The sequence below is a fragment of the Marmota monax genome, unplaced genomic scaffold (assembly GCF_021218885.2).
Source record: "Marmota monax isolate L192 unplaced genomic scaffold, Marmota_monax_Labrador192_F-V1.1 WCK01_AAM20220418_F8-fsc00052, whole genome shotgun sequence".
NCBI classification, from domain to species: Eukaryota; Metazoa; Chordata; class Mammalia; order Rodentia; family Sciuridae; genus Marmota; species Marmota monax.
In genome coordinates this window covers 5,090,784-5,116,590 of record NW_026693473.1, presented here as the reverse complement: position 1 = coordinate 5,116,590, position 25,807 = coordinate 5,090,784, and the positions used below count along the sequence as shown (strand labels likewise).

General features: G+C 44.0%; 1 protein-coding gene across 16 annotated transcripts in view; it reads right to left on the bottom strand.

Annotated features, from left to right (window-relative positions):
* The window catches only part of Kalrn (kalirin RhoGEF kinase), a 636,773-nt gene extending 611,878 nt beyond the window's left edge, over window positions 1-24,895 (bottom strand). For 3 of the 16 annotated variants that reach the window (XM_058583504.1, XM_058583512.1, XM_058583514.1), the window contains exon 1: window positions 24,656-24,893. In XM_058583504.1, the coding sequence (XP_058439487.1) occupies window positions 24,656-24,728 (73 nt within the window). In that variant the 5' untranslated portion in view covers window positions 24,729-24,893. Of the gene's footprint in view, window positions 1-24,655 lie in introns of all 16 variants that reach the window. The other 13 variants (XM_058583503.1, XM_058583513.1, XM_058583509.1 and 10 more) reach the window with 8 other exon arrangements.
* Window positions 24,896-25,807: the final 912 nt, after the last annotated feature.

Genomic DNA, 25,807 nt, shown 5'->3' with positions numbered 1-25,807 from the left:
TAATCACAACAGAGGTGGAGCCCAGAATAAGGGGGTAGCCTCAAGCCTGTTCCTAACTCATACTAACACATCCATATTGAAAGTGGGATGGAGCCAGCATGCTGGCTCATGCCTATGATCCCAGTGGCTCAAGAGGTTGAGGAAGGAGGATCTTGAGTTCACAGCCAGCCTCAGCAAAAGCAAGGCACTAAAGAAACTCAGTGAGACCCTGTCTCCAAAATAAAAATTTAAAAAACAGAGGGGGGGGGGCGGGGGGGGAGGGGTTGGGGATGTGACTTCGTGGTCCAGTGTCCCTGAGTTCAATCCTCAGTACGAAAGAAAGAAAGAAAGGAAGGAAGGAAGGAAGGGATGGGATGATGGAAATTGAGTTTTAAAAAAGATGTAGCCACATACTGTCCTTGAAAACATATTCAGAAAATTAATTATTTTATTTTGAAGTAAAATTTCAAATTCAAAATAAGTGTCCTTGTCTGGAAATACTTATAGAACCAAACAAAAAGGATTCTATTTGGAATTAGGAAATAAAGAGGCACTTAGTGCTATTTTATGAAAAAAAGCTGGATGACACCCAGAAAGAGAATGGCAGCCTGACTCAGAAGTGGCTCTGCACCACACTGCCAGCCTTCAAAACCTGGCTCTCAGACCTACATGCCATGGGGTTTGGAGGAATTCATTTAATTTAACCTCAGGGTTGTTTTCATTCTTTTTTTGTTTTGTTTTGTTTTTTATCTACAAAATGGTGTTATTGTGAGAACTAAATAGATAAAGCCCTTCACATGATGCCTGACACAGGGTGGGCATTCAATATAAGATGGCTATAAATATTTCCAGAGATGTAAGTGCAGCCAATGAGCCACAGTTTAGGGGGTTCCACAACCACAAGCTTAGCTTGATCAGTCACAGTGGATGTTTAAATTTTTAAGGGAAACACATGGATACTTGACATATGTCAGACATCCCATGAGCTTCTAGCACAAGATAGGCCTCAGTTTCTACATTAAATTGTACCTCATTCCTTTCAATGACATCATATCTTTGCAAAACTAGATTGGGGGCAGTTGCTATAATAAAAAGCAAGCACAACACAAAAATCAATGTAGAACAGGAAATGAGGGGAGAAATATCCAATCCGATCCCAGCATCTGAGAAGTTGTGCAGTGCCCAACAGGCACATACATCTCATTAGTAAGAAACTGTGGCTAGTTAAGAATGAAATAAAAATGAGATTGAGATGTTGGTCAAGGATACAAACTTTCAGTTAGCCAGGAGGAATAAATTAAAAAAAAAACTGTACAACATGTTAGCTGCAGTTAATAACAATGTCTTGTACACTTGAAAATTGCTAGTAGGATAACTTTTAAGTGTTCTCACCATAAATTTGTGAAGTAATGCATATGTCCATTAACTCAATTTAGCCATTCCCCCATGTATATATATTTCAAAACATACGTTGTACACCATGAATACACATAAGTCATCAAAAAACAAAAAAAATACTTTTTTCAATTTATTTGTGTATTATTTTCAAATGACTACTACATTATGAGTACATAAAGTTATTTAGACCTAACCACGTAATCAACAAATCTTGTATTTTTTTTTTCAATTAAAGCTGCCATAGAAAATAACTAAGATGTTAAGGTACCAAGAACCAAGGAATCTCTGCACTACACACTCCCTTTCTTTTACATGATGAAAGCCTCTGAGAGAAGACAAAGGAGGAAATTTCAAGGAAGCACAAATCCAGTGGAAATAGAGTTGGATCCAACCAGATACAAAACAACCATCACTGCAGAGTGAAGTTCCTCACATTATGTTCAAAAAAACCACTTAAAAATGCAAACTTTAACTTGAATGTTTAAGAAAAAAATAAATAATAAATCTAGATTCTTTCATCTTCAGCCTGGAGGTTGGATGGTCCAATTTGGAAAAGGTTGAAGGAGGTGTTAAGTCTGTGAGTAAAGGATGCAATACAGATTCCAGAGAGAAGCTCACAGATTTAATTGGGATGAATCAAGGCTAATAAGAAATTCTCAGAAAAACCCAATTGCAGGACAAGGCTACGAAGGCTGCAGTGCTAAGCCAAGCTTCAGGTAAGACTGATGCTCTCTTGGCATCACAGGGAGAGACGTGACTTCTAAACTGTTATGCTTGTGAAGGGGAGAAAAAGGGAACTGGGGGAGTTTGGGTCAGAAAACAGTAAGGGCCTCTCTTAGTTAAGGATAAAAGCAAAAAGATAAATGGACATCTTTGGTTTGCAACCTCTTTGTGGCCAGAAAGAGCATCTGTCCACCCATCAAAATAAGTTAATCCAGCCCAGGGACTCAGAAACTCAAAGAAGTAGCATCAGCCAAGAGAAAGATGATCCCATGTAAACTGTATATTTTGAACTGAAGAGGGAAACTACACATATAAAAGCCCTTGGGCTAAAGGATAATGTTCTTTGGGGAACCTGGATACCCAAAGTCTTAATGTAGCCAGATAGTTTGAACCTTCAGAGTGAAACTCCAAGCTTAAGGAATAAACTTAAACACTTGCTCACTGAAGGGAGAGAACAGAGGGCCCATGAGCTCTAGAACTGATGGAGCCTCATAAGATGACTTGATCGGACAGAAGCACAAGGACAGCAGCTGACAGCATCAAGAACTGTGCCTAGCCAGGTGCTCTCACGACTCCACAGATCCTTCTCAGGGTCCTCCTGCTTGGGAGCTGGCACCTGCACATGCCGAGGGCAGGGATAGAAGGTGATTCCTCAGTCACAAAGGACTGCTGTGGCTGGGACTCTCATCTGTTTCCTCTCTCTTCTGTTTCTTCACCTCTGCAGATGCCCTGGTTGTTGAATGTATGTTTTACTGCCTGTCTCAACTGACCTTTCACCATTTTGTCTTCTTGGTCTTTACCTTCCCCATCTCTGGCCCTGGCTGTCCTGAATCTGACTTTGGGGTATACTCTGGCCTGGCTTCCTCCTCTGGTTCAGGCACTCAGTCATTCTATAAACTCTGAGAACTTCTTGACCTTTTAATCTTGCTTCTGTTTCCTCAATTCCAGTTCCTCACTCTCTACCAAGCTTCCAGAAAAATGTGTTCACACCTGAAGATGGTGTGAGGATAGGGAGTTGACCACTCTAAGAAAAAGACCGACCAGGATATATCCTGGAGACAATATCCAGATAAAGCAGTAGTCTGAGGATCAGATCATGCTCCCAATAGCCCCTCACCAAGCCAAATAAATCAATGGAAGTTAAAACTCCCTCTAACAGGGAGGGAAAGGATCTGGCAGGGCCAACCAAGACGGATAACTCTAGGGAAAACAGTTTGCCAAACATCCAATTTAGAGAACTTGGGGGTTCTGAGACAATTCAAACAAAACTTTTCTCCTTTCAAAAAATCCTCTTTACAGACCAGGAGAGGAAACAAATCTTGTTTAAGAGCAGTTGTTATATATAAAGATTGTGGCTACCCCAAAATTTGTTGACTATATTTTCCTTGGAAGCCCATAAATATTTGGCGGGTCCTGTAAAAGTATAAACTAAGGATAGTGTAGCTACCTCAGAACTTACTCTATACAGCTCATCCAGAGACTGGCAAGACGGGATTATTCCTAGGTTTCTAATGGCTAGGGACAGATACCAGCTGGTGGCAGTTGATTATGAATTTTGTGTGTCACATCTGAGAACAGAGATTCCCAGGCATAAGACAACCTTTCTAAGACTGGCATTTTCACAGAATTGAGATAAGAAGAGGAGGGCTTTCCCCTAAGTGCATTCTTGAGGAGGTTCCATAGACTTTCAAAATGACTTAGAGACTGAAAGAACCTCAGCAATTATCCATTTCAGGATCTCATACTATAATGAAAAATCTCAGGCCCGAGAGATATAATGGCCTGCTCAAAATCATAGAAGGGCCAGTGCACAGCTAAGAGCACCAGCCAGGGATCCCCACTCCAGTCTGGGGGCATGCCCCTTTGAACCACACTGAAATCATAGGGTACACTGCCAAAGACTTGAGAAGGTCCCTACTTGGATTCAAAGAGGGACAGACTTCATTTTCCTTGGAATTCTCCTTTCCATCCCAAAAAAGATAAGCACATCCAAATTTTCTTGCAAGAGCTGAGCAATGCCTGGAAAATGCATCCCAACTACAGCATACACAGGACCTACAAGGCAGGGTCTGGCAAAAAGTCAAACAACCCTGAAGGGAGAAGGAAAAACATAGGGTTAAAAGTCCTGACACTTGAAGAGATAAATTGTCTCCTTTGTTCTTAACCTGCACAAAGGCTCCCCAGGAATTCACAAGGCTCTCACCATTCAAGCTGATATATGGGAAGATCAAATTGAATCCAATTGCCCAGAAATGGAAAAGTCCCAGAGAACAAAGCCTCCATATTGAAGCTCCTAGAAGGAATGAATAAGGTACTTACCTGGGTACAGAAACAAATGCAAAAGAACAGAAAAAGTCCCTCCCCCCTCTCTCTCACACACACACACAAAAAAAAAAAAAAAAAAAAAAAGAGAGAAAGAAAGAAAAAGAAAACACCTAACAGAAAGCTTGACAGCATCTTAAAGACTGCCTTTCGATTCTAGCAAAGAGACTTAGGGCTAGATTCTATGGTACTACTTGCACAGTCAGATCCTGCCAAATCTAGAGTTCTATGACTCTGGGATATCAGTAAAACCTTAAGTAGCTCATGATCATATGCTCCACCATGGGTCTGTCAGAGAGAACCTCATCTGGGGAGCTACCTTGGTCTTTCTCCCAGGGAAACAACAACTCTACAAAGAAAATCACAAGCATGCTTATTCAATGCCTAGACACATGCTAGGTGGAGTAATTAAGATGGTCTAAAAATATGTCTCAGAGAAATACCTCTATACATAACAAATCAAGTAAATACCTCAAAAAACTAGATAGAATTAGATGGTTATAAGAGCTTAGAAACTGGGCCAGGGTAGAAAGAAGAAATTAGATGACCTCCTTTTGGATTCAAGAGACATGTTTGGTAACATCAGAAGCTGGGGAAGAGGAAATATTCTGGCTAGCAGCAAACCTCTGTGAACCCTGCACCCATCTAGCAGCCCAGTTATTCTGACTGAAAAACAGACTTTTAAAAAATATTTTTTAGTTATCAATGGACCTTAATTTTATTTATTTATATGTGGTGCTGAGAATCGAACCCAGTGCCTCACACATGCTAGGCAAGCACTCTACCACTGAGCCACAACTCCAGTCCCTACAATCAGATTTTATGGGAATTATCAGAATCTATTAAGATATGCTAAAAATCATTATGGCTATTAATCTGTTTTTGGCAAATGTAATCCAAACACCCTTTCCCCAAAAAATGTAACTGTTACACCACACACTTTGAAAGTTTAATGAGAAGTTATACTCCATATATGTATGATATGTCAAAATACGTTCTATCATATATTAAAAAAATAAAAATAAGATTCTTAAGGCAAAAAAAAGCATTTTGCCATTTGGGATGAGGAATTCACCAGCTTTCTTAAGTTCCAAAGGTCCTGAAGGTTAATGGTTAGCTGAATAAACTTTTTGCCATAACTTCCAGTACTAATTAAAGAGTTACATTCAGCTAGATTACAGATGATATTCTCCTAGAAAAAGTTTGGTTGGAACAACTGATACAACCCACAAAGTTGAGCTTAAAGTTAAAAGATGCTAATCGGAAATCCAGATTATAGAAAAAGAATACATAACCATTCTCTGGAAGATGTTTTCACATATCTCACAAATCTTCTACTGCCAAGATACAAATTAGTTCATCAGTGCACAGTCTAGTCTAGACCACACTTCTGGTCTACACTGTAGATCATCTGCAGGGCAGTTGACCAGTGAGTCCAACTGGGGGAAGACAGTCTGAAGGTACATGGTCTGCTGTTTGGAGTTGGGCAAATGTGGTAAGCCTGGATGCCTAGGTACCATGAGTCTAGGGCTATCTGCTGAGGAAGGATGAAAGATACATTCTAAGGGTAAATTAAAGCTTCCACAGAAGCTTCAGGATTGGGGCTAAAGGAAAAACTACCCCAGAGGTCTGTAAAGTTTGCACAGCAGTTGAATATCTAGGAAAGATAGACATTCAATACATTCTCCATTTATCCCCCGAGACTTCTATAGCTTTTTAAATAAAGCGGTAACAGGAAGATGGACATAAAGGAAAAAGTGTTACAACAGCTGATGCTGACCAGATCCACACCTCTCCTACACAGCCATCTTGACCTAGCCTCAAGTTTTCCTGCTGCTTAGGAGCAGTCATGAGGCATGCTGGGAAAGTTAGCGTAAGTATCCAGATACAGGCCCTATGGGCTATCTAGGCCAACTTTTGACCCAAGCCTGACATGACCCCTCTATCTGAGCTTTGCATTTGGCAAAAGGCCTTGGGATTTCCCCAGTTTGCACATGGCAGACACACTCCCTGGAAAGGGAAAAAATTAATTTGACACAAGAAATCAATCCCACTGGAATGTGTGAGTATACCGAGCCAAGCAGAAATGGATCCTAAAGGGAGTGCTTCTGGGAGGTGATGGGAATTTTAATGCTGAAAAATGATACTGTGTCAAGAACCCAGTGCAATAAACGGAGCAGACACATTTTCACCCGAAGCATGACAACATCACATGCATGCACACAGCACATATAAGCAAGCACACAGGCATGCGGACTTCCACTCTCATGGGAAAAGTTGTCTAAGTATATAATTGCTCAACCATCAGTCACTCTGTATGTGTGGGGAGTTTTTGTGTTCTAAATTCAAAATGTTTAGAGAGTTTCAAGAAAGGGGCAGCGTCAAATCCCTTTACAATAGAAAGCTATAGTGACTTGAAAAATATTCCTGTGTCCTGTGTGATTCCTGTGGTGCCAGGGTTAGTGAAAGCCCATCACCCTTTTCCCACAGCCTAAGCCAAAAATTGGCAGTCATCTGAAACTTCAATCTCTCCTTCAATCCCCACATCAACTAAATATTAAGTCCTGTAGACTCCCCTACCATTACATTTCTTGTATCCTCGACTGTTTCAATAGTTTCCTAACTTGAAGTCCTGTCTCCAGTTTTGCCCCTTTCAACATGATACAGCTTATAAACCTCCTAAATTGGCCTAACTTGCAATTTTTATTCTACCCCTTTAATATCTAAAATACTTTTTAACCCCCTAACTCTTCACAAGATAAAATCCAAATCCTGGGAATATGAAAACCCAAGATCATGCATGCATCTCCAGTCCCTCTCATTCTACAATCCTCTAATCCTCCAGGATCTTTGCTCAACTCTCTCTCTCTTTGTCCATTATTCTCCCTCTACTAGGAAAGTCCCTTCTCACCATGTCACTCTAGATAATGCGCCCATCTTCCAAATGCCACTCAAGTATCCCCCTGCTCTAACAGCACCACCACATCCACCCAAATCGTCTTCATAATTCCCCTATTATATCCCTGCCAGCCATTAGTGTGGCCCTATCATATAAATGGAATGATTTGGTATACTTTAAAAATCTCTTTTGCCTCCCTCTACCAAAATGTGAGTTTTCTGAAGGTTGAAAAAAAGTAGAAGAAAGGTAAAAGTAAGACAGCAATTTGATTACCCTTTCTCTCCTTTACATAGGATGGGGTTGGGCTGGATTTGCCCCTGCCGTAGGAAAAGATGATTTGGGATTGCTTTTTACCATCTTCTCTACTTGACTCAAAAGAAGAAAGTTTCAAGGACAGGGACTAAAAGGAAGATCAACAAGTTAGTCCTCCTCATACCTTGAAAGAGTGGGCAGAGAGGCAGGCCCTGAAAAAAGTATTACCAGGGTGTCACTAATTGCAGATGTGGGAACCAAAGGAACAGGCTTTCTAATACAGTCCCAGAAATCCCATAAATGTGGCCCTTCTTTCCAAAAACTATAAGGGCCAAAAGTTTGAGGCCACTTGCCAACCATCAGAATGATTCCCTCTGGGAGATCAGTGCCTCTCTTCACAAAGGAAAAATTCTGGGTCATTTATGAACTTCGGTATCAGGGAACTTCTAAAGTCTTGAGATGCAGAATCTATAGGCCTCCAATGAGTAAAAAGTCTCCAGAGCATCAGGACAGAAATTCCCGAGACCACCTTGCCCCTGGTTCCTATCTGCTTGGCTTTCCTGTTCCCCCATGTTGTCCATTTAGCTGGGACCACTGTGGGTGGGAGATGCACTGCAGGCCATCTAGCTCAACATTGACCCTGGCCTCACAGAGGAAGAGGGACTTGCCCAAGTTGAGCAATATCAGAGCCATTCTCCTGACACTCATCCCGCTGCTCTTCCACTTCAACCCAACCACCTGACTCTACCACTCACTGAGGCTTTATTTTTGCTCCAGACTTGCCTGGCCTGGCCTAGTTTGCCAGTCTTGCAGTTTCTGCCACCTTCACAGGGGACAGAGTTCCCATTCTTCCCAAACTAGAAACGCTACTCACAGCTGGGATTTGAACCCCAGTTCCCTAGAGTTGGAACAGTACATAAACACAGAAGCTCTCCTGTGTTGAAAAAAGTAGAAATTTTTTGTTAAAACAACAATGCACAAATAGCTCTACAACAGAAGCAACAGAGCAACAGCCCTAAGTCTGACTTCCCTTTGCTATCCATTACTGATTCAAATTGATGTTATTTACCACATCCTTTGTAAAGAATATATGTTCATATTTACACTGATGTTAAAGGAGTTAACCTTATTTGAAAAACAGCAAAACTGACTGGAACCAGTCATTTGAGGAGGCGAAAAAGACTCCGAAAGCAGATACCAGCAAGGTAAGGGGGAAAACAGACCCAGTGAAGGCCCCTTCCTTCAATGTTAGTCATAGTTAACAGACCAAAATGCCAGATTCTCAGAAAGCAGGTCTCTGCAGTGCAGCTCAGTGTAGAATCCATCAGCACTCCATTCCTCTTAAGACCAGGAGGCCCCTGAGCACAGAGACTGTGCCATACACCCCTCTGCACCACAGCACATTTTATGTACCAAGTGTTCCCTAAATGCTTGCTGAAAGAATCAACAACACCTTGACTTTGCATTTTTATATGCACATAAACACATGCATGTAAACGGTGAGAATCCCAAGGAAGGCAGTCTGGCAGTCTTAGAAGCCTCATTTCTAAACCTGTTTCCCAAAATTATTGTTTTAACTAGGGTATATTTTTAAAAATATAATGTACTTTCCTCTTTTTCACCAATTTACATATATTTAACCTCCCCCTTACTCTATATGCCTCAGGAAAGTTTAGGATAGCTATAGCAGCAGGCAAAGAGAAAATGTCAATGTTCCACTGTTGATATTCAGATAGGATTTTTTTAGTATACAGCTTGAATTCTCAAGCTCCTGTGAACATATCAAGATCCAGGCTGGGTGGACCTGGCCAGTTGGCTTATTTTAGACCAGAGATGGAAACTACTGAGGTTCTGACATGGGGGAGATCCTGCCACAATGTAAGAGGGGAAAGCCCTCTCCCTCAAGCATCTGGGGAACATGGGCAAAATTGAGTCTAGAGCAGACAGCAGGGTCCCAGCCTCCTTCTGTTTACACTCTCACTTCAAGATCTAACAAAGGTTTGGGGCAGGCAACTTTAGAAATAGCCCAATAGATGTAACAGTAGCTGAGAACCCTAAGGGTACCCCTAAAGTATCGCAGGGATGTTCTAGGAGAATGGCTTCTTCCCATCCAGTACCATAATCCGTGTGGGATGAAACCCACAAATGGATAAAACCAGGGCACTGGCCAAGGTGTCTAGCTAGGTAAGCTGGTGCAAGAGTTCTGCCTTCCTGACCTCTCACAGGGAGCATTCCATAAGCTTCACATCCACGTCTCTCTTTGCTCCCTGGTGATATTATTCTGTCAGTGACCAAAGAAAGGCCTACAGTCAGGGCAGAAGAGGTTGCTCTGTGAGGGGACTTCGACTCCATAGGCAAATAGTAACGACTTGAATTTTAGTGCTGGATATCAGCACAACTCTGAAAAACAACACCTCTGCCACACCTTCACAAACACCCCTAGGGAGATCAGAACAGACCAGTCCCTTGAAGCAAAGAGCAAAGCAGTGGAGCCAGCATACCTTGGCTCCTGGTACCCTTCTTCTCCTGCCCCCACCACAACCAACACAACTGCACATGAGCACCTCTACACACCCAAACCATATTCGGAAGAAAAGTGAGGAGCAAGAGAAAAATCTAAGCAACTTGAGTAATTTACCTAAAAGAAACAGTCATCCAAAAGAGAATAACCCAGAAAAGAAAAGAAACAGTATATCATAAGCTAACAAAATTGGGTAAAGACAGATGAATTAGCTCCACTTTAGAAAAATTTAAAAGCCACGTTTTCTTTGCACATCTGGATAATATGAAATGTGCAATTGAACTATATTGTCACCCAGCAGAAAGAAACCCTTGACCATTCTGGGCAGTTAGATGAGCTGCTTTTCCACTTATATGCACAGCTCTTCCAAAAGCAAATGGAACATATCATGAAACTTTTCACTCCATCTCCAGTGCTGCCAATTTCCTACCAGACATGAAAAAACATACAGTCCTTAAGCACAGTGCGAGCTGTCATTCCCATCTGAGTCCCATAGCTCAGCTTTCAACCACACTCAAAACCGGAAGAGACCCTGGAAGAGAAGTTGACAACATCCCTTCTCATTTAGTCAGCAATTTTTCTCCACAGCATTTTCCTTCTTTCACCTCACTTTATCTCACAGTATTCCTATGAGATGGCAGGGCAACTATGCTGACCTCTTTCTTCAGGTGAGGAAAGGGAGTCCCCATCTGTAAAACCCGACACACTAACTGGCTTAGACAAGTCACAGAGCTATTTAGTGGTGGGTAGACTTGAAAACCAAGGTCTCCTGAATCACATCCTTGGATTCTTCTAAGCAATCACAGACGATGGCTTGTGCACACACAAACCTAAAGTGCTTCTATACATAACTGCAATGTTGGAATTAACTTATACTGGAGCCCACAGAACAAATGTGGCTTTTTTAGCTAATTGTGACTGCAAATCTGGCTCCTAGTTCATGTCAGGCACCCTGTAAAAGAGGCAAAGAGAAGCTTCTTATCATTCATTTAAATGTCACTAACAAAGCATTCTTAAATATTTCACGGAAAGTTATCCTTTAGAGAACAGGGACTAGCTGTTCTCCCTCTTTCCTGTGAATAAAAGCAATGGAAATATCCTGACCCCCACAGTTGTCCTTCTTTGTAAAGGATCAAAAAACTGCGTGGCCCTTCTTAGCATGGTCTGGACCAAATAATGCTCCAGAACAAACACTAGTCCACAGAAAATCTGGGTTATCCTTAGGAGAACAGTTAAATAAAATGTGGCACAGACCCACAACAGAATGTAACACAACTCTTAAAACAAATGAGGTAATGCTACATGTACTGACATGGAAAAATGTCCACAATTATAAAGTGATAAAAGCAAGCTGCAGAGCAAGAGGTATAGAACAATCCTCTTTTTGTTAAATAAAATAAGAAAGCCATGCATTTGTATAATCATGAACTTGTATATGCAACAGGTACCTGTATCTGTTGCATTTATCTAAACATTAGAGAGGAAGAAAGAGAAAGAGTTTTCATTCTTTGCCATATACTCTGTACTTTGGGTTCGTGTAAATATTTTTTATGACAAATAAGTGTCAGTGCCTTTACTCTGCCAAACAACCAAGGGATCTTTTTTCTTCCTAAACTATCTCTATAAAAAGGTTAATTGGCTTAGGGATGTCTTACTTAGCTCAATGAGATATATATAACCTAGTGTATTACACATTTAAATTAATTGGAAAAAATGACTTTCTTTATGAAAGAAGGCGTCCCCTCCCAATTTATTTTTTATCTTAATTCAATAACTAAAAATAATGGATCAAAGGAGAGACTACACATAAGAAATAAAAACCAAACGGAAATATTTCAAGGTAGCAAACAGGGGTTCTCTCTGGGTGATGAGATTACAGTGGCTTTTCTATCATAATTCATACTTCATCATATTTTCCAAATGCTCTACAGTGAGGCAGCATTACAATAATGCTTCATACTAAAAAATAAGTCAACATATAAAATTAAGCATTCTATGCAGGTGTACCTAAAAATGAATCTCTTTCATTGAAATCTTTACTACTTATTTAAATTAAACTTTTAGTTTATAGATAATAAATACATATTACATGAGTCAATGCATTAACAAAACTCCCTTTCTGAATGATCTCCAATTAGCTTTTTCCCCCTAATCCAAGACCATAAACTCTTCTAAGACAAGGACCATGTTCTACTCACTTTTAGTAGTTCTCTTAGTTTCTGGTATAATACAAGGCATACCCAGACATTCATTCAGTATTGATTAGTTGGTCCACTTGCATGTTGGGACTTTCCTATTTGAGTTTTTCTAAAAAGAAAGTGCACTTTTATTTATTCTTTCAGTGCCTATGAAATATGTAAATACTTATAAGCAAGTAATAATAGGGTCCCTTCTGATTATTCCAGACTGAACAGATAGCTATATTTCACATCGCTGTTGATTTCTTAAGTCTTTTCAAGGTAGAATTGCCTGTCCACAAAAATGATTCATTTCCTTAACATATTGTGCTATTATAAGACTCCCAAATGGCCTACACACCAATAAGTAACTCTTTTTTTAAAAATCAGACCAACAAATACTAAACAAATACTCTCGCAAAGCACTGAACTGGGTGTTGAAAAGCACACAGACAAGTCCAAAGCAAAAGGTAGATAAAGCACAGCTGAAAAAAACCAGACTTGAACATTTTCCAAGGTAAGGCCCCCAAAAGGCCTCAGAGCTACTGGTGTTCAGTAGGATCTGCGAAGAGGCTAGTGTACACAACTAACCCCAACCCCAGACATCTCATCCAAGTCACCACTCAAGAACTCAGAAGTCCAATGTTTTTATCCCCTCTCCACAGCCTGCAGGGCAGGGCAGCACATAGGACCTGGCATACTAGCCCACTCAGAACTCAACTGGACAAATTGTCCTTTCATGCAATTTTCACTCATTCACCAGAAAATGGTTCTGTTTGGCTCCTCTCTTTGCCAGCTCTCAGCATCTCTCAGACTTGCAGATGACCTTGGCTCTCACACAATAAAATGACTGAGTTCAGCTTAATTAGAGCTTTAGCATCTGACCTGAAAATCACCTGGTCTTTTTCCATATTCACAGAAGAAGAGATGATCATCCACCCAAGAGAAAGGCTCTTTGCTCTTTCCGACTGTTGAGGAAGCTGATATTCACCCTTATACCTTACCCACATTCATACCACCTCCTGGCACTTTCAGTTTCTACCACTGTCTCCTCCCACTCTGAAAAAAGTAATAAACATAAGATTTTCCCACTCTGAAAAAAGTAATAAACATAACTGATCTGATAACCTTTTAAATTTTTCTATTGGCGTATAATATGCATACATAAAATTGCACATACAAGTCAACAACTTGCTGAAATTTTACAAACAGAACACACTTATGATTAATTAAAAAAAAAACAGAATATATCTGTACCCCCCAAAAAATGTCCTTTTGATTACCATTTTGTTTTTCTACTTACTTTATTACCAAACTTGCTGAATGAAGTCCATACTGTCTTTATTTGTACCACTTTCTCATCCATTTCAGCTCAGACATCCTGCCTTCAAAGAATTCTCTACACTCTCACCATACAGAGCACAGTTCTCTTTACAGCACTCATCAGACTGTACTGTACTCATGCTTACATGCCAAGCAGCCCCACGAGACTGCTGCCCTTCTTGTATGAAGGTTCCTCCTGACTTCTCTGCATATTCCCAGCTGGCACTTAGTAGGTACACAGCTGGTGTTTTACAGTTGAATGAATGAGTGTAAGAAAAAGAAATCCACTCACTGCAATCTGGTATTTGGCTAAAATTGATTAGTTCTTTGTCTAGATCCCATCAAGAATAATATTTCACAGTTACAACTCAATGATTGGGGTCCAAAAGAAAAACTAGAAAATCATACTATTCCAATATCCAGTCAAACATCTATTTCCACCCAAGAATCTGAGCCTATTATGTGCCAGTGCACTGGGGTGTAGAGAAAAGACCGAAAATGTTGCACCTTCCCCTAACTTAAGCTGTGACATTATTCCCAATAGTGCTCCTTCCACTGCCACACTCCCAACATCCATTCCTGCCAATCTTTTTCCCCAACTGTTTGTGGAGCTGTTCCTCCCTTTCCCCACAGCCTCCTTTCTGGGACAGTAAGTAGACAGACAGGAATCCCTCGGGAACCCTACTCCCCTCCTCCCAGCCCCCTTTTGTCATATCCAATTAACCATCTGTCAGTTTCCTGGGCCCCCTTCTAGGCTCACTGTCCAGCTGCCAACTCAATACTGCACCCCCACCCCCGCAAGATGCCCATTGTCCCTGAGCTACAGGGTAAGAGTGTAAAAGGTGGAGATTTTAGCCACATCCTTAGTCCTTGCCTGTCATGCCCTGAAGCAACTGTAACTCCAAGTTTAAAAATCATACCCCTCCTATTTCTACACTGTGAAGTGAGGGAAGGAAGGACTTACTGAGGCACCTTGATTATCATAATTTGAAGAAAAAATGAATTCATCAAATTAGTAATATAATAATTATGTATATATTACTATTTATAATATGAATATAACTACCAAAGTATGCTTACAAGCATCAAGCAATCTTGAAAGGCAAGGATTTTTTTTACCCATTTTACAGATAAGAAACTAAACTTTGGAGGGATTATAACTTGCACTAAGTCACACAGCTGGTAAGTTTCTGTTCTAAAATTCAATGATTTGGGACCTAAGGAAAGTCCCACCTCCTTTTGCTCTAGGGAACATAAGCCCAGTGCCCCACAGCCCACTCTTTGGTAGCAGTCCTCCCCAGATTCCTACTCCCAACCCCTCAGGAAGGCTGTGTGAGGCCCCTGAGGAGCCTTTGATGAAATGAGGCTTTTCACTTGATGACAGTTCTCGGGTTTATCCCCGAGACAAGGGATGGAAGAAGTGCTTTAGGGACAACAGAGCGTGGCATCTTCCCTTGTGTGTAAGGCATTCCTCCTCATAGAGAAGAATGGGCAAAAGGCTCTTCCATAACCTCCACTCAGCTTCTGATTTCTGGAATTCAAGAGCAGACAGCATCCTAGAAGATCCCTTGATGGCCAGGGATGACCCTCCCAAGGAGGCTTCCCAGACCTTCCTGCTCCAGTCTGCTTTCCTCTCTCTTCTCCTCACTTACCACCTCCCCCACTTGTCTTTCTGACTCATCCTGTGTAGGAGGTGATTCTGCAGCCACACTACAGCCTAGAGCAGTCCCACCTTAAGAGGGTTTCTTTGGATTCCCCTGCCTAGATTACAAGTTTCTCTGCCCAGAGGTCCACACCAAGTAACCCACCCATTTCCAGCTTGCACTACCTTCCTCCAAGCATGGCAGCACTGACCCCTGACTTTCGAAGAGGCTCTCTCCACTGGAGCTGTCAGTCAGGCACATTATGCCCTAAGGTCCTTGCCAGCTAACTACTTCACTGAGGTCCACCTTTCTCCCAGTTTCCAAGAAAGAAGCATTCTCTGCCAGCCCAAAGCTGAACCCTTGGTTGACCTTGAGATCCACCTCAATCAATTGCTCCTCTCTTTCCTAAACACTAATTCTCCTTTTTGTGCCTGCCTTCTCCCTCTTCCCCACCTCAGGTATTCACATATCTTCCCTACCTAAAAAAAAAAAAAAAAAAAAAAACCTCCCTTCAATTTTGTTCCCCATCTCCAACTACTTTACTATTTTTAACCTTCCCTTCACAGCCAAACCTTTCCAAAGAGTCATCTATATGCACTCCCACCACTTCCTCCCCAGCCACTCACTCTCCATTCCCCCCTGCAATTTGGATTCCACCTCCCATACAGGATTGAAACTATAATTTCAAAGGTTACCAGTGATCTCCCTGTTTCTAGAACTAGTGGTGTTTGCTCAGTTCCATCTCCCTCAACTCGCTGCAGGCTCAGACCCTGTTGATCATCTGATTTTCTCCAAGTACTGCTCTCTCCCGGTTCTTCTCCAGTTCTTCACTTAAAAATCTACAGTTCTGCCTTGGCCCTCTGCCCTTAAATCTGTATAAGCGTTTCATTTATTATCTCATCTATTCTGATAGCACCAGCCACAACTGCTTTCAGATATCTCCCAAATCTGTATTTCCAGCTCTAGTCTCCCTCCAAAGTTACAGACTCCCCTCATTATCCGCCTACTGAATCAACACCTCCCTTAGCTATGTCACTGACACCTGAAGTGCAACATGTCCCAAAGCAAATTCTCCAAATCCTCCCTCTCCTCCTGCCTCCCAACAGCTACTTTTCCTAATCCCAACTTTTGATTTTGACTAAGGACACCTCCATCCTCCCAGATTCAGGCTCTAAACTTTGGAATAATATTGGACTCCTACCTCTTCCTCAACACCCCTACAACAAAGTTGCCAGGTCCTATAAACTCAACCTTCACAAAGTCCCTCATATCTACCCTGGCCTCTCCATTGCTACCATGGTGTTTGAAGTTCAGACGCTCCTAACCTATCACAGTGGTCTACTAATCGGTTCCTGGCCAGCGGTCTCTCCCCCACTCCAAAGGACCCTCCACAGGGCTGCCACATTCTTCCTGATCATACCACTGCCACATTTAGAAACCTTTATAGACTCCCAAATCACCTGCAGAAAGACCAAACTCGTTGGCCCTCCATTCAAAGTCTTCTTGATCTAGGAGCCTAGTAAATGTTTGATATATGAAGCAAGCAGTCATCCCCTTTTTAGTCTCAGCTCCCATTGATCCTTCACATGCATCCTCTGGGTCAGCTGCCCCCAACAAAGCCACAAATGTTCACACACCATTCCAACCTGGGAAAACACTTTCACTCAGGTCCACCTTGCCTCCACCCCAGGTATTAAGAAAGAAGCATCCTCTGTTAGTACAAGGCAGACCCCTCAGCTGACTTTGAGATCCACCCTCCAGGTTCACCCAAGACCTACCATCCAAATACCCATCCTTCAAGTCCCAGCTCAATGATAAATAGCTATTCCCTGAAGTTCACAGCTCATCCAGTACTTTTCACTCTTCTCCTTGTTTAGCCCTGTATATATGTTCTCCAGCTAGTGCTCTAATAATGCCACAGGGTAGTAGGGGAAGAGACAAAGCTAATTCTCCAACAGTTTCTTCTTTACCTCCCTAAATTAATTCCTGTCCTCCCAGATGATTCTTTTTGTTCCCTCACTCCCCCAACAGACATGATTTCAAGCAGCTCTATTGATCCAACAGCTCTGTGGCTGTCAGTCATTTCCTAGTTATTTTGCTGCCAGTCATTCACACACAAAGAAGTGGCAGGAGGAGTGTGAACTGCGGGCAGGCAGAGAAGGAGCAAGAAGGGACTAATTCTCTGTACCCACCTAAGGCTCAATGGAAGCAAGAAGCAGGAACTCCATTCTTACTAGGCTCCTCCAGATGGCATTGAGCCATGTAGCCCAAGGCCTGGGCCTAGGGCTGGAGGGAAGGGGCACTAGCATTTTTATTCTTCTGTGGAGAAAGAGAAAACAGAAATGCCCCAACCTGTTTTAAGAAGATGGCCTATTCAGTCCCCTTGGGAAACCAAAATGAGAAGAACTTCTCTTTCTGCAGTGGAAAGATCCTATGGAGGGCAGATTAAATAAGATACTATTTGTCAGAAGAGGTACTTAGAGTAATGGAATGCTCATTTGGGAAGTAACTACATATATTTGGATAGCATTGTACAAGTTATAAAGACCTTTCACATAAGGTATCTTATTTGAATCTCTCAATACCTCTATAAGGGGAGGGAGGTGGGATACTATTATCCTCATCTTATATAGATTTTAAAGTCACTTGCCAAAGTCATTCAGATTAGCAGAGTTTCATCTCCTATGTTCTTGCCTAATCTTTTCAGCCTCCTTTACAGATTTTTTTCTCCCCTTCCAACCCCTTAAGTTCAAGTGCTCTCTGACAGGGTATATTTATATCCATTTTCATTTGTATTCTATATTCTTTCCTTTAATAGTTTTATACATTCCCAGCACAGTACCTGACTGTAGTAGGCACTCGATAAATAATCTGATGAACAAATGATCAAATAAATGAAAGAGGGCTGAGGCCCAAATCCCAGCCTTCTGAGTCCACATGTGGATCCTGACCTCCATCATGAGGCTGCTGTAGCACCTCCCCCACCCACGTCAAAAGTCCTGCCCAACACCCCTCCGCAGATGCCCCAGTCTCTGTGCCACCATGTGCACTGCATAACTAAAACAGCAGGAACAACACAGATAACTAGGATTTCTTTTGCTCCTACAGTGTATCAGAGACTGTTAGACGCATCACACACTTTTTTCTACTTAATCCTCTCAACCTGTGAAACAAGCTTCATTTTGCAGAAGACTGAGGATGAGTAAGTTACCCAAGACCTTATGCTAGTTAGTACTGCACCTATCTGATCCAAAATTATGCCAGGGTTTCTCAACCTTAGCACTATTGACATTTTTTGACAAGAGAATTCTTCCCTGTCCTGTACATTATAAAATGTTTAGTAGCACACTTGACCTCTACCCATTAGATGCCTGCAGCAAACTGTCCCCTCCAAGTTGTGACAACCAAAAAATATCTCCAGACATTGCCAAATGTGCCGTGGGGTGGGGGTGGGGGCAGGATTGCCACTGGTTGAGAACCACTGCCTATCTCCAGAAGTATATTGTCAAGTACCAGAACCAGAAGGAACTTTGAAGTGTTTATTCTCCAATAGGCAACTAACACCTGGCTCATCTATTCTAATGTTATATTGGTATTTACAGTCAGGTAGATTTATCTTTCTTTCCACCTATTTTATTTTTCTTTAGATTCAGTTCATCCTAACACCTTCTTTCATCCCTAAGGGATTATTAAATACAAATAGACAGAATGTTCCAACAACAGAATTATTGACCATTGTTGGTACAAGTATAAACCAAAGCCTCCTAAATCTTACAGAGGTGGTCCTGGATGTCACTGCTATGTTCTTTATTTTATTTATTTTTATGTGGTGCAGAGGATCGAACCCACTGCCTCACTCATGCGAGGCAAGCGCTCTACCACTGAGCCATAGCCCTAGGCCCTAAATGTTCTAAAATATATTAATGTAGAAATAGCCTATATAAGTATAAAATTGGAAATATTAACAATATCCCCTTCCAGAACCACAGAGTTCTCTCAATACTTTCACCGAAGTTCCTGGAAAATGGCATGATCAAATGCTCAATTCATGATGGGTGGCAGTGGAAGAAAACCAAGAAGGGACAATAAGTGTTGAATTAAGCTTCTTGCCTACCTTCTGGAGCACTGGGCATAATGTCAAAACAAAATGTTTTCCTTGCTGCAAAAGAGACCTCAGGAGGTAAGAGCCCCCTCCCTTTTTAGGAGCCTGGCAATGCACAGATTTGAGTGATAATATTTACCCCCCACACAAAAAAAATGCGTATAAATGTAGGTTGTTATTCTAAAATCTCCCTTCTCTATGGTCTGGATATGATGATAGTTTCAGTTTCCCTGTTGAGGTGGGATGGGGTTATTACCTCAGGGAAAAGTTTAAGGACTACAAATATACTTTCATCTAGATTCATAAGTGCTATATTTTGCCATCTTTACTTTATCTCTATAAGGAGGACTGATAAGTCGTATGATGTTTTAAAGACCTTTAACTTCAGTGGAGGAGATAAGCCCCACACATATGAAAGGACTAAAGAGCAATACAATATCACTGACAGAATGAGAATATGAGTACAGTCAGCAAGTGTTTTAGAGAAGTGGTCCCTCTGGTAGTGAAAGCTCCTAGAACAAGGTAGAGCTCAAGCTATGAACATGGTGGTACCAGGGGGATGAATCAAGGAGGATACCAGTCAAGATGCCCTTGAACAGTGGGAAGGATTGAACAGTGAAGTATGAACTTGAACCTAAAAGCACTAGGGAGTCACTGTAGGTTCATAAACTAAGTAGTGACATAATGAAAGTAGTGCTTTAGGAACTGTAATCTGCCTAAAGGTACAATTGGCATGGGGATAATGGAGCAAATGACAAGGAATGAGAAGAAGGGCTGGGGAAGGAGGAGTGCCTTAGAGGCACCATGAGATCTGCCCTGGGGCAGTTGTCCTGTGGATGAGAGGAAGAGCTAACTATGTAAAATAATCCAAGAGGTTTGTTAGAGGAGAGAGATTCTTCACAGACAGTTTTAAACATCATAACTTGGAGAGTGAAGATGCCACTTACAGAATCAAGGAAGTCAAGAGGAAGAGATAATTTGAGGAGTTGGAAAGACATGCAGAGCTAAGCTCAAAGTTGGCAGAAGCCCAAGAAACAGCAGAAACTCCAGTTGAAAATGTCTGGATTCAAAGGCCAAAGCTCTATAGAAAGGTAGAGGTAGATCTTCTCACATCAATCTTTATTCATCCACCTTTTTTTATCTTAAAGAAAGAGGTTTCTCTTGTTCTCACTAGCTCTTACTTGTGGAACCTACTCTTCTCACTTCTCCAGGTGTCCAACTCAACCACCATTCTAGCACCTTCAGATTTTCCCCTCTATAAGCTTTCTCCCTGGCACTTCCAAAACTGCTCTGACCCTGAAAAAATAAAGAAATAAATAAAAACATAAATTTAAAAAAAAAAAAAAACCTCCCTTGATACTAATGTCCTTTCTGGCTAGCACACTTCTGTTTCTCCCTTCACTGATAAAACCTACAAGTAACAGACTCTTGTTCACTACCTTAAATACCCACTCTATAAGGAGTGCTTCTTTTAACCCTGTGCCCCCCACAGGGAGCTGGAAGGGTCATCTTTTGATCATGCCCCAGCACTCCTCTTGCTCAACCTGTGTGCACCTGGTCATCACAACAGAGCCCATGCTGACTTCCTGGGTTCTCCAGGATCAAGACTCCTTTGCTGCCACTTCCAAAATAAAAGCTTCTCCCCCAAATCTAACTTTAGCCCTTTCCCTTCTTCTTCCATGCCCTCCCTCTGAGAGCTGATGCATTCAGGAAGCATCGGCTGCATTTGGCCTTCTAAAGTAGCATCACCAGTCCTAGCCTCCTGCTCATGCTCCTGCCTTGAGTCCCACATTTCCATTTCCTGACAAAACAACGCCTCTTGGATGTCTGCCTCCAATTCTTCATGTCCAAAGCAAAAATTATTATCTGCCCTGCAAAATTGGCTCCTGTCCTCAACCGGGCCTCAGTTAGTTGAGACCCTGTCCTTTCTCTGACTCTCAACCCAGTTACTTCAGTTTCCTTGTGGGCTTTACTTCCTTATCTGCATAACTAGTTTATCAATAAATCACCACATTTCCACCTATAAAAATGTCTTTCAGACTCAACCCTGATTCCCCATCCTTTCAGTCACCAACCCAGACCAAGCCCCTTCCCTCTCAACTCAGGATCATTTTGCATTTCCCTGGACCCTATCTTTGTTTTTCTTCTTTACTTCATCAATAATACTGCCCCAGATTAACCTTTCCAAACATCACTCTCCCTATGATATATCTTTGCTCCAGGACCTCTAATGACTCTCTACTGTCCCTGAATGACTCTTAGGCTTTCAAGATTCCATATGGTACTTATCCAACCGTGCTTCCCATTCCACACCTATACCTTCCACTCTGTCAGCCGTCAGCCCAGGTTCCTCAATACTCCAACACCCTTGCCTTTGCACACTCTCCACCCACGCTTCAAAGGCCACCCTAGATTCTACCTCCTCTGTAGTTGTGTCAACTTTTTAACCTACAGCACCCTAACATTTAACAATTAATTAATCTCTGAGCAGTAATCTAAAAGCTCTTTTAGGAAAGAAACCACTTTGATATATTTCTTTTTTGTGTTCCACAGCATATTGGGCAGCAGAAGGCTCCTAATCAAGTTTAAAAAGTCCTAGATGATTGGTTTCTATTCCCAGTTCTGAGTTCTCATATCTCCCCCCATAATCATGACCAATAAACTATTTTAAATTAAATTTAAATTTAAAAGTTATAACCCACCTTCTCAAGCTTAGAACAAAGAATTTCCAGGAAGATGATCCTGAAGCTATCAATCTATAACAATAGCAGCCAGGGGTGGGGGATTTGTCTGTCTATGCACATACAGAGAAATAAGATTTGAGATATCAAACTTAATCAGTTGGTCAAGAAAATTAAAATACCAAAATAATTAGAAGAGGATGACAAATGATAGAATTGTTTAAAACATGCCTAATTAGAGCCACAGTGTGCCAGGGTTCTGACAAAGTAATTGCCAATCTAGTCTTGTGTATGCAAAATTTTCCACCAGAAAGAAGGGGGTTAACCCTGTGTTACAGACTTTGAAATTTTGTTTGATGGTTTCTCATTTGTTCAATTGAATAAGTTTATAATCCATTCCACCTACTATCAGGTATAGTGCTATGTTCCACAGAGGTGGGCAATCAAAAGGGAGAAAGTTCAGAAACATGGCTTTTCTAGGGCTAATAATTCCCAGCAAGACCCTCAGAGACTGGAAGTGGAGTGAGAATCAGAAAGCAGATCACAGAGGGTCACACAGAGTGTGTGGTAGTCCTGGACCTACCTCCTTCTGCAACTTGTTACCGGTCATCAGTCATTTCCAGCTTTATATATTGAGGAGTTAACATTCCTCTGTTCTAAGAGCACTTTAGACCTATCCCCTCCACACTCCAGCCCCTCAACAGGGCTGCCCAAGGAGATAGGAAGTTATCACGAGTAGAAGTCCCACAGGAGACTGACCCCAGTCTGCTATTTACTGTGATCTGAGCCAGTAACATAAGTCAAACTTTGTATTTTGAAAGGCTTTGGGAAAAATAACACATTGAACCATTATAGGCCATTAATTATGTTAAATTGTGTGAACTCATTTGTCAGAAATAAACAAAACTCCAGAAATTAAGCTCCAGGGGACAGGGACAGGACCTAGTGCTGGGATGGTGGAAAGAGGAAGACGGAGTGGGTCCCAAAAGATGAAAGTAGAATCTAGAAAAAGAAGGTATGAAGGTTCACATCTCAAAAATTTCCCCCAGAACTAAGAAAATGCAGACTTTTGCCCCAGCTGGGAGGCCAAGGGGATCAGCTAAGTCCTCCTGGTATTTCTGGTTGTCAGTCTCCAGAATCTTTTCCATAGATTCCAGGTTAAAAACTCAGGCTAGACACCTCTTTAGAACCCATGTTTTGGGTAGTGGGCTGTGTGTGTGTGTGTGTGTGTGTGTGTGTGTGTCTGTGTGTAAGGGTGAGGAGAGAACATGGAATCCATGGCTGGGGGAGAGGAAGGAAGGAGGGCAGGATGAGCCCAGAGAGATGGACAGGATGACAGTGGCTCCCTCTGGTTTCCCAGGCCCTAGTTTCAGCTCCTATCCTCCAGTTCTTTCCTCTCCAGACCAACTAGAGGATATACATATGGGTCAGTTAAGTGTTAACTTCCAAAGACACAAATCTCCCCAACAAAGCACCCCACCCCCTTCCCTAGAGATGACCTCCAGGGCAAGGCAATGGTGTTAGGAAACAGATGGATGTGCAATCTCCAAAGCTAAACTGACCCCTGACCCTACCAGTTCATGTCCTCTAATCCAATTTTCCCAAAGGGAGGGCAGATGTGTGGGGCCCCCATAACTTATTGGACTCCTTGGGTCAAAGACTCCAGACAAAATGGTTCCAGACATGTGGGGAGATGGGGAACTACACACGAGAATCTGGTGGAAGCCACAGGTAAAGGGGAGACGGGAACTCCTTGGCCACTGGAGAAAAGCGGCCACAGGTGGTGGGAGATGAGAGTGGTCAGTCTGTTCTGGGGAAGGGACTGTGAAGCCAGGGAACAGAAGGAGCTACAGACCTAGGCATGGGAGGTGGCAGAGAAGCAAAATTCTGGAAAGGTATCTCGGGGTTCCACACATCACAGGAAAGCAAAGATTTGGTGGGTGTGTATGAGAAGCACGCTAACTCACAGTTCCAGAAACGAGTGATTCTTATGAAAAGCTCATCCATTCCCAGACCTGGAGAAGAGGGGGACCAGGAGGAGATTCCAGGTGCCCACTGCCCTCCCTGCCCCGTCTTCCTCTCAAGTCCAACACACTGGCTCCGCACACGCACCAGGTCCGCCTGGCTCCTGCCTGTCAGTCTGCAGATTGCGCGTCCCCGGGTCCCCACTGCCCCTCTTTGCACATCAGGGCCCAGGGCCCCGGCCGGAGGAGGGGTGCTGGCCCAGGGCGGCCAGAAGCCGGGCTGACAGGCACCGGAGAAGGCGGGAGCCGAGGGAGGGGCCGGAGACTCCGGTAGCTGGAGCGGCGCGCTGCAAAGTGATCCAACATCGCCCCATCCCCGCGCTCCGGGAGAAGGCGGCCCGAGGGGACCGCCTCCCGCCTCCCCAACACAGACTCCCGCAACTGGGGTGAACGCCGAGGGGCGCGAGCTCCCAGCCCCCACGCCCTCCCCAAAACGCAACCACCACTGCCATAACAACAAGAATCTCCGCAACTCCATCCCCGACGACCGCGGGGGACTGCTCCCCAACATGCACTCCCCAGCAACAGCCTGCCTTCCCCAAACTTGTCCGAGACGCCGCGTCCAGGGCAACAGCCCTCACCCCCGGCCCCCGCGCCCTGCCCCGGCTTACCTGTCCGGAAAAAGGCGTCCACGTCCGAGTCGGCTGCTCCTCCTTCCTCCGCTGCCCCCTCCGGGGGGTTCATGACTGAAGGAGGGCGTCAGCGGGCAACCGGGGACCGGCGAAACCTGGGGCCAAGAGCGGCTCGGAGCCCGGTGGGCGGAGGACTCGGGGCGCAGCGGCCGTGGCCGCCAAGCCGGCGGTCGCCGGGCTTCGAGGGCGGGCGCTAGGGCGGCGGGGCTGGGGCAGGGGACGCCGAGCCTCCCTCAGGCGGCGGCGCGCGGCGGGCTGGGGGCGCCTGCCGCAGGCTCCCCCATGGTGCCCCTTCCCCGGGGCGCTGGCCGCCTACTGTCTGGCCGGGCCGGGGCCCGGGGCTGGGGTCCGGGCTGCCTGGGCGCCCGCGGTCCCCCAGCAGCGGCAGCTGGCTCTCCTCCTCGCCCGTCTGCCTGTCTCTATTGTTCAGCCCTGCTCGGCTCTCTCCTCTTTATTTTTCCTCCTCCCTCCCACCCTCCCTGTCTCCCTACCTCCTCCCTCCCTCCCTCGCCCTCTCACTCGCTCACTGCCTCCCTCCCCGCTCTCTCGATCGCTCTCTGGCTCCCCCTCTGGCTCCCGCCGCCGCCGTCTTCCCAGCTCCTCCCCCGGCTCCCGCTCCCTCAGTCCCGGCCAACAATGACCCGGGCACCGCCGAGCTCCACTGAAGCTCCCGCCCGGTCCGCGGACTCGCTGTAGGCGGCTGGCGACCGGCGGCCGGACGCCCTCTTCCCCGCGGCCGGCCCTCCGGAGTCGAGCCCGAGCCCCGAGCTATTGTTGGCGGTCGCACTAGGCCGGCTTCCTGAGCCCCGCAGGAAAAGCCCGGGCCGAGGAGGCGGCCACGGAGGGGGCGGGGCCGCCGGGCGCTCACCGGGCTCGCAGGGGGCTCTGCGGCCGCGCTGCGCGCTTGGGCTCTCCGCGGTCACTGTCCGCGCTCCTCCCCGGACCAAGGCCGCCTCCCGCGCCCCACCCCACTCCCAGGTGTGTGAGGGAACCCCAAGCTGCCCGCCCTCCTCTTTCAGATCTGCAGATCAGTCCCCAAGCTGGACTGACCTGTCCCTAGAGACCGGACTTCATCCCCCTTCTTCCTGACAAGCTAGCTCCCTTGTCTCCGGGCCCTGCGGAGTCTCTCGG